The sequence below is a fragment of the Panicum hallii genome, chromosome 4 (genome assembly GCF_002211085.1).
Source record: "Panicum hallii strain FIL2 chromosome 4, PHallii_v3.1, whole genome shotgun sequence".
Taxonomy (NCBI): Eukaryota; Viridiplantae; Streptophyta; class Magnoliopsida; order Poales; family Poaceae; genus Panicum; species Panicum hallii.
The window spans coordinates 32,851,713-32,869,737 of NC_038045.1; the positions used below are offsets into that span (position 1 = coordinate 32,851,713).

The window sequence follows — 18,025 nt, forward strand, 5'->3', positions numbered from 1 at the left end:
GATGTGCCGTGTGCAGTGGAGTCATCACACGGAGGATGAGGCTACTTGGGAGCGAGAAGATGATCTGAGAGAGACGTATCCTGATCTCTTTGCTAGCTAGCCTATTCGAATCTCGGGACGAGATTCCTGTAAGGGGGGTAGGTTTGTAACACCCTAATGTAATTTCCCTTAATGTTAATGAATTTATTTGGGTTTAAATAAATTTTCCAGGTTTTTCTTTAATTTTTGTGGCATTTAAAGTAATTTTATAACACAAGAAAATAAAAATTAATTATAAGATCAACTTGATTGTGCATTCATGCTGGTGTATTGTTTTATTTGTGTTGAGTGTATAGGTTTGAATTCAAATTGTATTTGAATTCAAATAGAATGGTTTGAATTAGTGAGTTAGAAAAACAAAAGAAGAAAAGGAAAGAGAACAAAAGAAGGCAGCCCAACTCAAAGTCTTGGCCCAGCCCAGCTCTCTTTCCTCCCCTCTCTCCCGCATGGGCCAGCACCCCCTCTTCCTCTCTTTCTTTCCACGGCCCAAAGCCGCCCGAGGCCCAGCACACCCCCCTCCTTCCTCTCTTCCCCCGCGTGGGCCGCGCCGGCCCACTCCTCTCTCAGCGGCCCCCCGTGCGCTCCTCTCCCTCCCCCTTCTCTCGTTGTCACCCGGGCCCGCGTGCCGGCCCACTTCCCTTTCCCCAGCCCGCTCGCGCGCCTTCTCTCCCTTCTCTCGCTGCTCGGCCGGTCCCACCTGTCATCTCCCTCCTCCCGCAACTTCTCCCCGCAACGGCCGCGCCGCCGCACGGCCGAGATCTCCGGCTCTTCCTCGCCGCAGCCCTACCCGAGACCCCTGGCCCTGCCCCTCTTATCTCCTTGCGCCACCCCTTGAACCCATCTCTTCCAACAGCACCACCCGAACCCTAGACGCGGCCGCTGTCTTGCCTCTGCTTGGAGCCGAGCCCCGCCGCCGCGGGCACGCCGCTCCGCTGCAATCCAGCCCCGACCAGACCCCGCAGGAGCTCCGCCCCAGTACAAGGTCGGTTCACGAGCCCTTGCTCACGTCGTCACGCTCTTGCGCCCGCCGGAATTGAGCCACGACCCACCGCCGGTAATCCGCTCCGCCGCCTCAAATCCTCCCCTCCGTTGCATCCTGAGCTCTCTTAACGTCTGGATCACCTGCGCAGGAGCTCCTTGAGTCGACCTAGAGTGATTAGAGCCTCGGAGTCAGCCTGTGACCGACGGACCGCGAGCATCCGATCATCTCCGCCGCCGGTCATCGTCGTCTCCCCCTTTCCACGGCAGCTCCGGCCACCCCGAACCCTTGGTAAGCCTCCTCTTCTTCCCCTGGTTCTTTTGCGCCGGATCCCATAGTCTTTGGCAGCCTGTGGCGCCCGGAACGCGCGCACGCTGGCATGTCCGCCGCCCCGAGCCGCCTCTCGCCGTCGTGAGCTCTGACCGTGCCTTAATCCGTCACCACAAGTGCCCAGTTGGGTTTGTCGTGCCAATCCCTAGCTCCCGGGCTTGATGTCGTCCAAATTCGAGCCCAGACGGCTGAGATCAGCCATCTCCGGCGAGCCGCCGCCGCGGGAGCCGAGCTCCGGCGACCAGCGCCGCCGCCCGAGCGCCCAAGAGCCCCCAGCCATCCGATCTAGAGCCAACGCCCATGATTATATCGGGTCGGGGTAGATCTGAGCCGTGCGATCCAGATCCAAGGGATCCAAGCAGCGCGTACCGGTTCGCCTGGGATTTTAAATCTGAGCCGTCCGTCGTTGATCCAGCGCACCGTAGTGGATCTAAGGAAAGTGAGAGTCAGGAGCGTTGGATCCAGATCCGAGGGTCACGGTGCGCGCGTACCCCTTCGCGAGACGGATCTAATCTGAGCCGCCCGATTTTGATCCAACGATCCAGGACAGAAGGTACCGCTTCAGCTCGCTTCTTTTGCTAAAGAACCCCCGGGTTTTCCTGGAATCAACCCGCCGTCCACCCCTAGTTCAAAAGTATTTACGATCAGGTCCTTTCTTCTCGTTTAGGCCCCTGGCTTCTCAGGAATTTGAACCCGCGGTCCACATCTTGGGTTTTTCTCGCGCTAGCCCCTAAGTCTAGGGTTTAATTACGTTTAAGTCCTCAGTTTTTGTCCAGAAGCCCCTGGTTTCCTGTTTTTCTCGCAAATAGGTCCCTGGATTTTGGTTTTAAGCGTAGTTTTCGCGTTTTAGCTCCGTTTTAAGCGTTCTTTATATCCACACGATCGTTGTAACGCGTAGATTAGTTCTAGGCTAGTTTTGTGTGCTGTTTTATTGTATTGGTGTACTATTTTTCTTATATTTTGCTATTGTTTGCATGTGTGTGCATGTGTGGCCCATGTATTGCTGTTACGATCGTGAATAGACGTCGAGCCACCGGAGCAGTACCAGGAGCAGCCGTCTTCCGAGCAGTTCGAGCAGCAGCCAGGAGAGTACGAGGAAGGCAAGTATAACACGAACCTCCTATCACTTTTAATACAATTTCATACCGCATTTTAATACTGTATACCTATAAGGACTTCCTAGCCACCTTTATATCCTTTATATATATCCTTGGGGTTGCATTTTGGTTAGTTGTGCTAGGTTGCTGCGTTATAACAAATCTTGGTCCTTTTTAATTAATTTGATTAATGATCTTATGCAACTTAATTCTGGAGCCGACCCTCTGTGCTGTGTGCTTGAGTGGTTTGTGCGTCCTTAAAAATATGTTTTTGTAGAAACATGGTTTAGGGGGCCAGCACGGTGCTTAGTGCTTGGTTGGCCACTCTCCATAAGGACCGGTTCATAGAGCGACAACCTGGGACAACCGCGCAACCACAAGACTGTAATGGGACGGTCTTGACTTACTAATTAGGTCATTTTGGTTCGGGAGTAACTTACCTGCGTGGGCAAGAGGGGTGGTAAGCTTCAATGGTCCCTGCTCCTCCGGCTTGGTCTGTGCTGTGTGTCTTGTACCCCCGGAGGTGGGCCCCATCGTCGCTGATCCAGAATCCTTAGCGGTTACACCTTACCAACGTGATACTTTGTAACGGTCTCGTAGTGTGCTTGCTAGCCATCTCACCTAAGGAAGTGTGATGAACCACTAGCGTAGCTCACGACTTGTGGGTAAAGTTGTGCAACCTCTCGAGAGTGTAAAACTGATATATCAGCTGTGCTCACAGTCATGAGCGGCCCAGATCCTCCGTCTGATTAGTGGGGTTATCAACCTTTGGTTAGGGAGATTCCCCGGGTGGTTTTGGTTTGGATGGTTCTCAGTAGTTCTTAATTAATATTGATTAATTTCTTATGCAATTTGGGTTTATGGTAACTCATCCACTTGAAGTAATTAGCTTAAATAAAATTTGCCAAGATTAAAAGCTAATGCAGTTGAGTCAGCTAGCCTAGAGCCTCATAGTTTGTGTTATACTTGTTGAGTACGAGTTTGTACTCACACTTGCCTCTCTACTCTTCTGTTCTATTTCGGATATCTTCGACTGCTGCTCAGTGCCCGGCAACGTGGAGGATTACGTCAGCGGCTTCGACGACTTCTAGGCGTTTGTCTCCCAGTCGACGTCCCTGTGGCGCCCAGCTCTTCATGTATTCATTTTACGCTTCCGCATTCCTTGAACTGATTCTTGATTCAGTTGTAATAAAGATATTCATTTATTAATTTATACGCTTTTATTCGTGACATGTGTTGTGATATCTTGATAATCTGTTGTATATATGCGTGACTTGATCCTGGCGCATATATGATTGCTCGATTTATGTTCTTATAAATCGGGTGTGACAGATTGGTATCAGAGCCGTGTCGACTGTAGGACGAAGCCTAGGTAGAATTGGTCGAGTTTAGGGCTTCTTTTCTCTTGCTTGCCTCCGCAAATCCTCAACCATCATGTTTCTGCTTCTATTCCTTGAGTCTTATGCTCTCGATTTGCTGTTTTCCCGTCTTTTCTGAGAAGTAGCTTGAACTTTCCGTAGACGTTGGCCTGAGTCGCCTAATCTTATAAGCTATAAGTTTAGGTTGCCCCGATGAAAATACGCTAGAACGAGTGTGTTAGTCGAGTAGTGTGGAAAACTCGACTAAGTTGTGAATATTGAATGTTTGTTATTGTGCAAATGTTTGATTTGGATTTTTGGTTGATTGCATAGTCTAGTAGTTAAGCTTGTTCATGCAAATTGATCCTAACCCCACTTGAACTAAATAATAAAATTTGATTTAGATCGTTGGGGGTAAAACCTATATTCCTTTCTCTCTGTTATATCCTATCGAAGTTTCATCTCCTCAGCGGCACCATATCTTATTCTCATAAATTTCCTTTGTTGCAATCAGATGGTGAACACCAGGCGCACCGGTTCTGGTTCTGACCAGCAGGAGCAGAACAACCAGAGTACCGGTCAGCCGCTGCCGATGCCGCCACCACTGACCCCGGAGCAGTTCTTCCAGCTCCAGATGCAGATGATGGCTACCCTGAACAACACCGTTCAGGCTCTGCAGCAGATCCATGCTCAGCCACCGCCTCCTCCGCCGCCTCAGCCCCGTGACAGGCGTGCGGACTTACTGAGAGGTCATCCTCCGACCTTCTCTCACGCCACGGACCCACTCCAGGCGGACGACTGGCTTCGCTCGGTGGAGCGCCAGTTGGTTGCTGCTTTCTTATTTTCGAGCTAGCTCACAAGCTAAACGAGCCAGCTCGAGCTGGCCAACGAACCAAGCCAAGCCCGATTTATAGCTCGTGAAGATAACAAGCCGAACCGGCTCGATATCTAGCCTTAACTGAGGAGACATTTGGTAGGCTCATAAATCATGGCTCCTCCGAAACGGCTCCGACTCCTCTATTTTTCAGAAAAAACAAACAGCTTAACTCCTCTATTTTTTAAAAAAAATGGCTCCTCGTACGAGGAACGTTTGGTAAACATTCCTCGTACAAAATGTTTGGTAAAATTACAAAATGTTTGGTAAAATATTTGGTAAAGCTCCTCCGGCTCCTCGAGTAGAAACCCTACCAAAGGGGCTCCGAACGAGATGGGCCGAGATGGATGCTCCAGCGTTGGGCCGTGGGCTGACCGGAATCCTTTCCAGTTTTCGACAGAAGATTCTGACTGTTGCCAATACATTTTGCAGGATACCATCCTGTGTTGTCATGTTTTTTTTAAAAAAACATGGGTTATTAATTTGTGCTGCATCGCCGGCCTCTTTTGTTGCGCGACACTCGCACCCTTTTTTGTTGCGTGACGCACACATTTTCTTTCATTTTCCGGTGAACTTACTTATTTCAAGTAGCACATATCCGCTTTTATTCCAGCTATGAATTAAAACGACATTTACATCATATATGATCCGTGCTAGAATACAACATGATAGAGTAATGCATCACGCATATCCAAATCAGACCAACAACAAAACAAAAAAACAAAATATCAGACCAACAACGTGCACACGCCGCCCGCGCGCCTAAGCGACGTCGATGTCCCGGGGCCGGTGGCCGACGAACGCCGCGGGACCTTCCGCGCCGCGCCGCTTCTCCCCGTGGTCCAGGGGCTGCACCACCATCCCGGTGAGCCCGCCGCCGCTGCCGCCGCCTCCGCCTCCCCGCCATACGTACCTGGCGGCCCACGCGAGCGCCGAGACGCCCGCGACACCAAGCCCGCCCGATGCCATGAAGCCCGACACGGCGAGCGCCGCGGCCAGCGCGGCGGGCACGATCACCGGGCTGAAGAGCACGAGGAGCGGCGCGGCGAGAGGGAGCCCCGCCAGGGTCGCCGCCAGGGCGAGCCCCGAGGCACCCAGCAGCGCGGCGCCGAGCGGGACGAGGAGCGCGGCCGTGGCCAAGGTGGACGCGCGCGGGCTGCTGGCACGGAGGGCGGACTTCAGGTCCAGGCCCTGCATGCGGCGCAGCGGCTCGTATCGCAGCCCGTGGGGTTGCGGCGGCGGCTGGTGGTGGCCGCCGTGCGCCCGCGCCGATGTGGTGGCCATGGCGAGCAGAGAGGCGTGGCGTGGAGCACGGGCACGATGAGGAGGCGGCCTTTATCTGTTATAGCAAGGCGCCTGGATGCCTGGATCGGCGTGATACGACGCGTGGGATGGGTGCATGGAGAGGCACCTGACACGTACGTGCGCGTGTGAGCTCGGCGGCGTGGTGTCATCCATCTGTATTCAGAGGCTTCTCTTGCGGGGCGTGACTGCTGACGATCTCGTCGGCTTGCTGCTGCTTACTCGAGCGTACACAATTTCTGTTATGTGCTACAGGATTTACGTTTATCGGTGCCGTCGTGATCGACATAAATTCTGTTATCTTGTCAGGAACACTACCGGAGCCTCTTCTGGTGACCAGCACAAGGCTGCATCTTCCACAACCGTGGCTGGCGTAATATGGTTTCTTTACCGTAACTGCAGAGAGATTTTTCTTATTGATGTGCGGAATTCACCGCCGTAGGATCCACACGTCAGCGGAAAAATGAGCCTATTATCGTGAGTCCACGCACGTTAGTGAGAGAGTTCTCCTGCAGTTAGATGCTCAAGAACCAGCAAACTGCTACGCTGGCAGCTTGAAATTTGCATTTAGGTTTGGCTTATTTCAATAAGCTTTGTGCGGTTGGACCATCAGTCCAGCATGCCGCGCAGGACGATTAACCACCGTAAACCTATATTAGAGCATACTGTGGTCCAAACTAAGAGCATCTTTAAGAGTGCCTAAAAATATAAATTTAAAAAAAACTAATTTTTGGATCTTGCCAAAAATTATTGGGGAGGAAATGCTCTCCATCGGCTCCTAAAAATTTGATTTCTAAAAAAATTTAATTATTACCACATCATCGCATGTCGGCCCAACGCATGGGTTTTTTCGCGGGAATAACCAATCGCCGCTCCTGATCTCTCCGAGATTCTGTGAAAAAAGAATAGGATCGCTTTGACCAAGCGCCGTGCTCCCCTCTCTGACCTCGCACTGCGAGATGAGCTGCTGATGGATGAATGAAGAGAGCATGTGCAGGAGAGCTCCGATCTGCAGCCGACATAGGCGGAGGCGGCACGAGCAGGGAGATTGGGATGGCGGTGGCGCTGGTCGCAGTCGGGCAGACCGGCGACGCGGCTTGCTACACGGACGCCGTGGAGGAGCGGCGCGGGCCTGGGAGATAGCCGGCACCGTGTCATGCGCGAGCGGGAGTAGGCGCGCCGACGACTGAAAGGAGGGGACGTGGGCCAGGAGAGGTGGCGCGGCTGGCCGTACTCTCTTCTCACATGTCCTCACGGATGCAGCACATTGCCGAATTAATTATCATAAAGCAGTTAATCGTACCTCAAGCATGCAATTATTTATGATTGCAACCTTGCAGAGGGGTGTGGCGTGCTCGCCGGGGTGCAGTCGACGGTGCCGCCGGCAACTCAATGGTGCCGCTGCCGCGCTGTGGAAGAGCAGGAGATTCGTCCTGAACCGGCAGCAACTCGATGGTGATGACACCTTGTTGCCCCTCACGGAGAGCCGGCAGGCGTTGACCGCAGGGCATGCATCGTCGCCGAGGTGCACCGTCGCCGCCTGCGAGACGATGAGGGCCGGAGGAGAACGACTAACGCGTAGGGAGTGGGGAGAGTGCAGGAAAAATGGCGCGCACGGGACGACGATGGTGGGGAGGAGCAGAATTTTGGCGGGCATCCATGTTTCGTCACCCAGTTTTCGCGATTGGGAGCGCGATGCGCCGGTAGAAATTTAGCCCGAGATGCCGCCCCGCTTGGCCACGCGGATAGTTTGTGAGCCGGTTTAGCCTGCTGATGGAGATGAGTTTTTCTTCGTGGTTCCAAAAACAGAGTTTTGTGAGGAGATTTTGGGCACTCTTGAGATGCTTTAACGTTCAATAAGGAATAGAACATCCCATATTCCGGCTCTGATTATCGTGTATGCTCATATGTGATATGGTTAGTTTGGTGCTTCGTGTGGTCGCTGCAGTATTTTGATTGATTCTTTTCCGGCCTCTACGACACACAGCCAAGTTTTTACAGCAAATTCAGCTTCAAAGCTGCTCACCGAAATAGAAAACATATCCATTATTCTTGGTGAAAATATCCAAGGTGATCACTTCCAACGCCTTGCTTTCCGTATGAATCGATTCCCATCATGCTGCAATAGGGACCAAAGCCTTAGCAAATTAATAAACCTCCGTAAATATCACCTGTATAAAAGATGTGAACTTTTTTTCTTCAAAAATCGTATCATTACAAGTACACCAAATTGCCCACATAAGAGCAGCAACCTCCACAAAGATCAAACTTCTTATCTTTTTTCTATGCCTGTTAACCAATTACCTAGCATATGGTTAATTGATCTAGGTGGAGTTAATCCGTTAGCAATATAGACAATCCTCCAGATAGTTTTTGCATGATAATAAAAAAAATTTTGATCATCTCATTTCTATCACCAAAACAACGTTTTTGACTACCCACCCAATTCCTCATATCTAAATTATCCTTTGTCAATATTACACCCAGCTGGATGAACCAAACGAAAATTATAATTTTTAGAGGTATTTTAAGCTGCCAAATAATTTTTTTGTAAAAGGAATACCCTTATTCATCAAATATTGGTACATAGTACGGAATGAAAACATGACAAGTTTATGTAGCCTCAAAGTGAACTTATCACTCTCAGTATTCAACTAGTAGTTAGCTATTTTAACCACCAGATTATTCCAAGCGACTAGTTTATCCCCAACTAGCGCTCTTCGAAAGGAAATATTCAAGCTAGGAAATCGCTCTTTAAGAGGGTTTAACCCTATCTAAGTGTCTTCCCAAAACTTGGCTTGTGAACCATCATTTATTTTGAAGGTTCCGCATCCTATAAAATTTTCCCTGACTTTTAATAGATCTTTCCCAAAATGTGAATCGTTAGGTTTATTTTTAACCTACGTTAAACATTTTGAACTTAAATATTTATTTTAAGTAAGATCGGTCAGGTCCCCTCTTCATTGATTAGGTTAAATAACCATTTAGTGAGCAGGCATCTGTTTTGAATCCAAAGATCTGTTATTCTTAGCCCCCTTGGTCTTTGGGTTGACATAATATATCCTATTTTGCAAGGCGATACTTTCGTTTGTCATTGTTACCTTGCCAAAAGAATCTTGACCGATAGAAATTCAGATTTTTTAAGACCCTTTCGGAATTTAAAAAAAGGATATCATAAATATAGGTAAATTACTCAGCACTGAATTTAATAACAGTAGTCTTCCTCCATATGATAGATGTTTGGCCTTCCAAGTACTTAGTTTACGTTTGAATCTATCCTCAATTATACCCCAATTTGCATTACGAAGTTTATAGTGGTACATCGGGATCCCTAAGTATCTGAAGCGAAGAGCCCCTAGATCACATCCAAACAGCTCAGTGTACTGCTGTTTATAATCTTTGGCCTCTCCATAACAAAAAATTTCACTCATGTGAAAGTTAATTTTGAGGCCGGATAACTGTTCAAAGACACAGAGCAATAATTTTAATTTTTTTTATTTTTTGCTTGCTGTTACACCCTAAAGTATTTAATTTTCAGATGTGAATGTCCTTTAGAATGTGTTCATCCATCTTTAGATTTTTTCGAGAATTTTCCAGATTTATCTGGCAATTATTCACTTTTCCGTAGAGCTAAATCCATTTATTCACTACAGGAAAATAGTGTAATTTCGTCGGCCAGAAACCAACGAAAATAGGCCTAAAGCCGTCAAAAATAGCTATTTTTGTCGGTTGACCGACGAAATTAGGCCGATGGAATAAAATAGGCGAAAATAGGCGCTTTTTCGTCGGTTGCTGTCGAAAATAACGCTATTTTCATCGGCTAACACGACCGACGAAAATATGTTCATATTTTCGTCGGCCCAAGTGGCCGACGAAAGCTTTGGCAACAAGTATTTTCGTCGGCTAGCTTGGCTGACGAAAATAATTGTCATATTTTCGTCGGCTCGGAGCCGATGAAAATTTTGGATTGTGTCCAGTATTTTCGTCGGCCATCGGACACCTAGCTGACGATAATAATGGGATCCTGCTAAAAATACGGTTGCATATAATAGCAGTTATGAAACGCAATCATCCATAAGCAGTTACTTAACATATCCATAAGCAGAATTATGAAATACATCATCACACAATCATCAAATACATCCAATAAGTACAATCATGAAATCCATAGTCCAAATGACATATATATGTCAACGAAACGCGAAAACACAAATCAAGGAGGGGTAATATTATGTCCGCTGCCGCAGTCACCTCTAGAAATGTTACGCGCTGTCGATGGTGGCGTGGACGGGCTGGCAGAAACTCCTCAAGGATGAGTACTCGCCGAACCCTGATTATAGAAAAAGTTAAATCTATTTAGTATGTATATATAAGAAAATTTGAGCATTGCTAGTTATACGAAAGATGGTAGACGCACGTATGGTATAAAAGTCGGCGGTGGAGGAGGAGGCGAAGGAAGAGGTGGCAAATAAATTGTGAGCCAAGGGTAGCCGCTAGCATTTCCTAAAAATTGATAGTAGATCAAATATCTTATAGCAATGAAAAGTGCACGAGGACTTGAAAAAATATCAAACTTGCATAGTACCTGAATCTGTCGTTGCTGAGCGAAAAAACCTTATATGTACTCGTGTTGTTGCCTTGCCCACTCCTCTTGCCTCTGCATCGCCTCTCTATGCTGCCTTATCTCCTCCTGCAGTCGACTTTCCCTTTCACTTTCCCATTGGTAGCCCCGAGAATTCTGAGTGGACTGGGAACACCTTGCCTCACTCAAAGCACCACTTGTATCAATAACGCCCGTTTCAGATTAGCTGCATATCCATCAGGAAATTTAAGGTTCTTCAGCCACAAAAGAACCTCTTTCCTCTCCGCAGGCTTAAGATAGTACTTAGCACGTGGCTTCCCCATATGGCCAGCTTGATTGGGTCTCAGATTAAGGGTTGGCCGAACACATATTTCAGCTAAGTCTTGCCAAGCTTTGAAATTATCTTTAGTCTTATCTTTCAAATCAAAAACCATACTAATTATACTTTCTGCAACATTGCGCTCTTGATGCATTACATCTAAATTATGTGGAAGGATTAGAGCAGTAGCATAAGGAAGGCTCCAAATGGCAGCTATATGAGTCCAATTATGCTCCTCTTTGACCACTTCAAACCCATCATCTGTGGCAATTAACCGACAATGGCTTGCTACAATCTCCTGACCGGTCAAACGCTTGGGTGGACCCTTAGTAACGATTGTGTCCTTGCGAAAGACATCTCGTTGACTTCTGAACGGGTGATCATGAGACAAGAACCGACGGTGACAGTCAAAAAAGCAGAATTTACCACCATATTTCAAATGAAAAGCATCTATATCACCCATGCATATCGGACAATATAGACGACCATGCGTGCTCCATCCCGAGAATATTCCATATGCAGGGAAATCATGAATAGACCAAGAAAATGCTACTCGCATATTGAAGTATTCCTTTCGACTGCTGTCATATGTTCTAACTCCATTCCACAAGTCATGCAGCTCATCAATCAATGGTTGCATGACAAGCTCAAACGCTTACCGGGATTGTCAGGGCCAGGTATAATGAGCATCAAGAACACATACTCATCTTTCATGCATAATGATGGTGGAAGATTGCATGGAATTATTATCACTGGCCAACATGAGTAGGGGGCAGCATTTGAGTTAAAGGGAGTGAAGCCATCAGTGGCCAACCCAACACGCACATTCCGAGGGTCACTTGCAAAACTTGGATCATAATGGTCGAGGGCCTTCCAAGCCGTACCATCAGATGGATGGCTCATGCATCCTGTATTATTACGAATTCCCTCTTTGTGCCATCTCATATGTTTTGCAGTCTTCTAAGATAGGTACAACCGTTGAAGCCTTGGTTTCAATGGTAGGTACCGCAACACCTTAACGGGCACACTTGTTATCTGCACACTTCCATCTTTTTTCACTACCTTCTTGTATCTGCACTTCTTACAAAACGAACAGTACTTGAGATTTTCATTGTTCTTCCAAAATAACATGCAATTGTTCTCACACACATGGATTTTTTGATACAGCATCCCTAAACCAGCTAACAACTTCTTTGAGTAGTAAAAGTCTTTCAGGAACTTGTGAGGTTTTGGAAGCATGTCCGAAATTAAATCAACAAGATCATTGTAACAACTTACTGAAAAGTTGTACTTGGACTTTATAGCCATTAACCGTGTCACAGCAGCAAGCTGCGATAAAGTAGTGGCCCCATGTAATGGTTCTTTTGATGACGCAAGCAAACCAAAATATTCTGGTACCTCAGCAGCATTCTCAACCTGTTGGACAAAACCATCCATCATTGCATCCATCCTATCTTCATTTTCCTCAAAGCTATCAACTACGTCATATGGCTCATGCTCCTGTGACTCGCCACACTCATACCACATCTCATAATTCGGCATGAAACCAAACTTGCATAGGTGATGCTCCAAATCAATCTTGACTTGACGAGAACAATTCTGACACTTGTAACATGGACACTTTGCCAAACCACCACCAGGAGACAAGGAAAATACATGATCAACAAAAGCTTGTGTGTTGACCATCCACTCTCGCGTAGGCATTCCGTTACTTGTCCAACCATCATACATCCAACTTTGATCGTCTCTCATTTTCTCAAACTAGCTACTTCATAACGAAAGTGAGAAATATTACTTCATTAATGATACTAAGCAAACAATAATTATCAAGAAATTGTAACACAAATATTTTAAGAGTAATACAATTTCTGGCCTTAGAGTAATGGACAACAATCCATCACTAAGTTTAATAGTTATTCGGTCAGTTCGAAACTAGTAGGAAAGAGAACGGGCAAGCATACCTGCGGGCGGTGGTGGGCCGCGGGGGCACGGCGTGGGGCCTCGGGGGCAGCGGCGGTTGCCTGCGGGGCGGCAGCGGGCCGCGGGGGCATGGCGTGGGGCCTTGGGGGCAGTGGCGGGCCGCGAGGGCACGGCATGGAGCCTCGAGGGCGGCGGCGAGGGCCTGCGGGGCGGCACGGCGTGATTAACTCTGAACAATTACAGTAGAAACAATGAAAATGATCTTTTTATTTCCACATCATGTGTTGTGATCGATTAAAAGGGAGGCTTAGCTTCAATATATATGACCTCCAAAATAATATATCCTCTTCCCAACTTTAACAGGAGATAGTGCTAATCAAGTTCCTCGGTGATAAACATTGTTCCAAGAAGCATTTTCTTGTTCCTGACTCCTAATTAATTAGGAAGTGCATAGCTACTTGTTAACATATGCATATCAGGATAGAATTGACTCTAAATTCCCTGTAAGGAAGGCAACACAAAGAAGCACATGTATATTGGGAGAAAATGCATTATGGCTGCCTCCCATGGTGTGTTATGTTATGCTCTCTTGACCCTCACTTCCCACCTTGCTCGCTACAATTTGTGTGAAATGTCTAAAGCACAAAAAGAGAAACAATATCAGATCATTTTCTTATAGTGAGCAGAGCAGCTGCTTGCACAAGAACTATTTGTTAATTTTAAAACTAAAACATGCTACATTAGAAATTCTTTGTGTTAAAACATGCTACATTCTTTGTGTTAAAATATGCTACTATTTCTTATACCGGGGGTGCGGGGCAGAGGCAAAGCCGCGCGGGGGCCCGTGTGGCAGAGCGGCGGCCGCGGCCGCGGGGTCCGCGCAGGCGCGAGGCGGCGAGGATCGCGGGGCGGCAGCGGGGGCTGCGGCGGTGACTGTGGGGCCGCGGCGGGGGCGGTGGCGGCGGGGGTAGTGGCGGCGGTGGCGGGGGGGGGGGTGGGGCGGGGGGCTTGGGCGCGGGGGCGGAGAAGAGTGTGCGTGCGGGCCTAGAACGACATCCAAATCGCGCTATTAGGGCACCTATATTTTCGTCGGCCTAGGGCAGGCCGACGAAAATGCACTCTTTGTTTCGTCGGCCAGGGCCTAGCCGATGAAAATATGAATCCTTTTTTGTCGGCCTGCGCTGGACCGATGAAAATAAGTTCTAATTTCATCGGTTGTGTTGGCCGATGAAATAAACGAGCTATTTTCGTCGGCTTGATTTTGCCCGACGAAATTATATCTGGCCGACGAAATTGAGCGGCTTTGGTGTAGTGATTGGAAAGTTCTAAAATCTTTTTCTTAAATTCCAAGTATTTTATTTGGACTCTCATGTCCCAAACTATCTCTAGAATTCTTCTAGAATGTTTGGAACTTCGGGATATAACTTTCATGGTTTAAAATATTTATCTAGAATTTTCTAGATTTATTTTAAGCTTGAAATCTGAAAAATGTATTCATTTTCTTTTCATCTCGATCTGGATTCAACTTGTTTTGGGACTAGTCCATCTTAAATCCTAGAATCGCGCCCCGTGCAAGCTTGAGCTGAACCATCATATCGCTTTTGGTCAACAAAAATGGACCCGAGGCTTTTCTTTAAGATTTGAAGTTGTCCAAAGAATTTTTCATATGAGGAAGCTCCAAACTTGTTTCTCTTTCTTTATCTCGTTCTTGAGTTCCCAATATCTTGTCGCATTGGAATGATCAGTTATATCACCATCCTCTCTTTATCCTCTATCCTATCCAATACCCTAAAATGCCATTCGAATTCTCCATCTTCTAATCTTTCTCCCTGATCAACTCACCTCGTAACAATGCTTTGTGGCTCGTTTTAGTGTTTTTCCGATGATGCTCCATCACTAGTGATGAGGACATCACTCCTTCGGATGCACACAACACTCCGTTGGACATTTAAGGTCCAATCACTAGAGCTCGCACGAGACAGTTGGATTTAGAGGTGAGCTTATTCCTAAGCACTTCCTTTTATGATTTTAAGAACAAATTACTACCTAATGATTATATTATGATTAGGAATGGAGGAGAGGACCAGAGGATGCATGGAGAGGAGCTTGGAGTCGGACAAGGCCAGCAAGGGACGTCCAAGACACTTGGAGGCCAAATACAACTCAGCTTCGAGTCCACCTCGGAGTTCAGGAGCAGTCTGCCTTAGATTGGACACCCAGGCCACATACGGAGTCCGATTTCGACGTTCCACATATGGTTGGTAAGATATTTTTATAGAGCTTCTAATGGTACTGGGCCCATGACCAAATTATGTCCGAATCAACGGGAATCGTCGAATCAAGTGGACATCTAGAATCTGTCTCGGTGCTGCGCCACCATCTTTTGGGCTATTGGACCGTGTATCATACTGGAGCCCATTAGGGATGCGTCCAGAGGTCTTGCATGCCCCTAAACATTTATATTCAGTAGAGTTGCCTAAGTTAGGGTTTGGATTTTACTTAGATAATTTTGTCAAGAACAGTTTCATCGTTCGTCGGTTTGTGAGACCCCAACTTCATGACTTAATCATACATCTGCAATTTTGGTTTCATTCTTCCTTGTTCTTACTTGTGTTCTTCGATTCGCAGGCAAGAATTAGCCTTCTTGGTGAGGTCGGCCGTGCAACACTGGTCAATAACCTGAGGAGACGTGGTGCTACGATTGCGGGGTTCGAAATGTACTATTCAGAAGCTGGATCGAATTGTGTCGCGACTCCACCAAATCGAGAGTTAACAGAACCTTTCGGAAGATCGGGAACCCTAGTTCACATTAACTGTCGGCTCCGACGTCTAGCATTGTCGCTCTTAAACCCTAGACCCCAACTCAATGCCCTTCCCCTGCCCAGCCTTTTTCCCTCTATCTTTACCCTTCTCTCGGCAAATTGATTTCTACCCGTCGGCATGAATCAATCTCGGTCCAGCCAAGCCCCTCACTTTTCTCTCTTGTCCTCAACACAATGGGCAGCCAATCGCCCCTCTCCCTTGTCATTTCTCTCTATGATGTCGCAATCCCATTTGTCATCCCTCCTCCTCTTCCTTTCATTTTCATTGTGATAGCCAGCGCATGTCAACTCAATTTTTCCCTAAGGTCACACCATGCATGTGTCGCTCTTGGAGTACCCGTGCCCCACCTGTAGGCCAGACCTGCTGACTTATCATACCTGTCTCGTACTTCATCTCAAAACTGGATGGCTATTGCTGCAATCCTCAGCATGCTTACTATGTAAGGCCGCTCATACGTGCCCTGTAAAAAGGTTCATCCCGCCGATCACTCTTTCTCTCGTCTATTCGTGAAACGGCCTGTTTCCAACCAGCCTGTTTTTGTTTTTGGCCCACAGCCGAACTCCCTCATCACTCTATTCTTGACACGAGGTCGTTTCCTCCATCCTTTCCCTCTCCCTTCCTCTTTTTTTCTCTCGCTGACTCGTGGGACCTGCTAGTGAAGCGTCCCCTCATCCGAGGTGACTTAAATGTGATATACAAATCAGTCCCAGGAGGCTGATACACATTTATTACATCAGATGGTACATTACCGTACAAACCTCCGTGGAGGCGGGCACTCGATACAGACGATAACTAGTAATAAAATAGCTATGGTAATACACCAAAGCGTGACCCACGTGGGATCCAGCTCGGGCTCAGAGTAACACGCTAGCAGAAGCATCTTGCGGAGGGCCAACACCACAGGCAGAGTTGGGCGCGGACACAACCCTTATTCGTCGTTTCTGATCACGTAGTCCGGGTCTTCCTCTGAGAAAACCACATATATATATAGGGTGAGTACAAAGGTACTCAACAAGTCCAACCACACCCGTGGAGGGGTGATAACAGAGATCATGCACGGTTATATCAAGGGTGGGGTTAGGGTTTATTTGCGATAAAGCAAGATTTTACACATGCAAGGGTTTATTTAACAAAAGCACTTTCTCAAAACATTTTTATAGTAATCGAATCTTAAGTAGTGTTGATCCTGCACAAAGGATCCAAGTTTTAGTGTCATCGGACTCGGCGTCCACAGTAGCTTACTGCACAACTGCCGAGTACTTTCAAAACAACCTATGCCACAAAACCAATTATCCTGAAACATCTATTGAAGTGACCATGCCGTAACGCGCCCAATACCGTGGACACGGCTATTCGAATAGATTTTTACACTCTGCAGAGGTTGTACACTTTACCCACAAGTAGGGTACCGCGCTACGAACACCTTAATGTCGCGGCGGATCCTAACAAAGCCATTACCCACCTTAGCTGAATCTAACTAGCCAACACGGAAGCTACCATGGGGTTAATGACCCATCAATGAAGTCATAACCGGAATATCACTCACACAGATCGTATCCCTTCTCCATGGTCTCCCGTTACTCACCCGCTCTCCTTTTTGGCTAGTAGAACAACTAGTGGGGTTTATGCTAAGCCGTTGCCCACACAACGGTCTAGTGGTTGTACGATAAATGAGTTAGGCAAGATGACACCCCAGTTCATCCTTATACTGACCAGACGGACATCTCCCGACCATGCTCAACCACAAAGGTACAAGCACACTAGTGGCATTTCACACAGAAAACGCCATCCATCTCGCCAGATTAAGCCTTTCTTTTATTTCCCCAAAACCCCATTTTATCTTCTAAATCACTCGTACCCTTATTTTTAGTAAAGCGCTTATGATCATGGTTTAAAAAAATAATGAGAGGAATGATAGGTAACAAGTATCTCTGGCATGTAATTTACGCCTATTCGAGCAAATCCTAGGTCATCGGGGAAGGGTTATAGCAAACAAGGGGTGGCTATCCAACCAGGTCATTGTGACATCCCGAAAATCTAACCCAGGGTTTACGCGCTAAATCTTCGTTTCGCCAAAACCCTAAAACCCCCCCTGAAACCCTAATTTTTTTCCGAGACCCGAAACCGGCAACCGAATCCAACCGCAGTCACGCCATCTTTTCCCTCGTTCCGCGCGCGAACGCCGCGCGCGCGTGGCCGACCAGCCGCGGTCACCGCCGCGAGTTCCGCCGCGCGGTCGCCGCCGCGAATTCCGCCGGCGCGCGTCAATCCCTCCCTTTTTCATTATTTCCTTCCCCTTTTCTTTTCTTTTTTTTTCCTTTCTCCTTTTTCCTATTTTCCCTTTTTCCTTCCCCACCTTTTTCCCCTTTTCTTTTCTCTTCTTTTTCCCCTTTTCTCCCTTC

At 47.4% G+C, this 18,025-nt stretch overlaps 1 protein-coding gene across 1 annotated transcript; it reads right to left on the reverse strand.

Moving 5' to 3' along the window:
* Nucleotides 1–5,273: 5,273 nt before the first annotated feature.
* On the reverse strand, nt 5,274–5,976 carry LOC112891020 (oleosin 14.9 kDa-like). The gene has a single exon (XM_025957914.1). The coding sequence runs from the start codon at nt 5,959–5,961 to the stop codon at nt 5,440–5,442; it is 522 nt and encodes a 173-aa protein (XP_025813699.1). The 5' UTR covers nt 5,962–5,976; the 3' UTR covers nt 5,274–5,439.
* Nucleotides 5,977–18,025: the final 12,049 nt, after the last annotated feature.

What these genes read in the sequence shown, in the direction of transcription:
- LOC112891020 (XM_025957914.1), bottom strand. Translation starts at nt 5,961, where the DNA reads ATGGCCACCACATCGGCGCGGGCGCACGGCGGCCACCACCAGCCGCCG.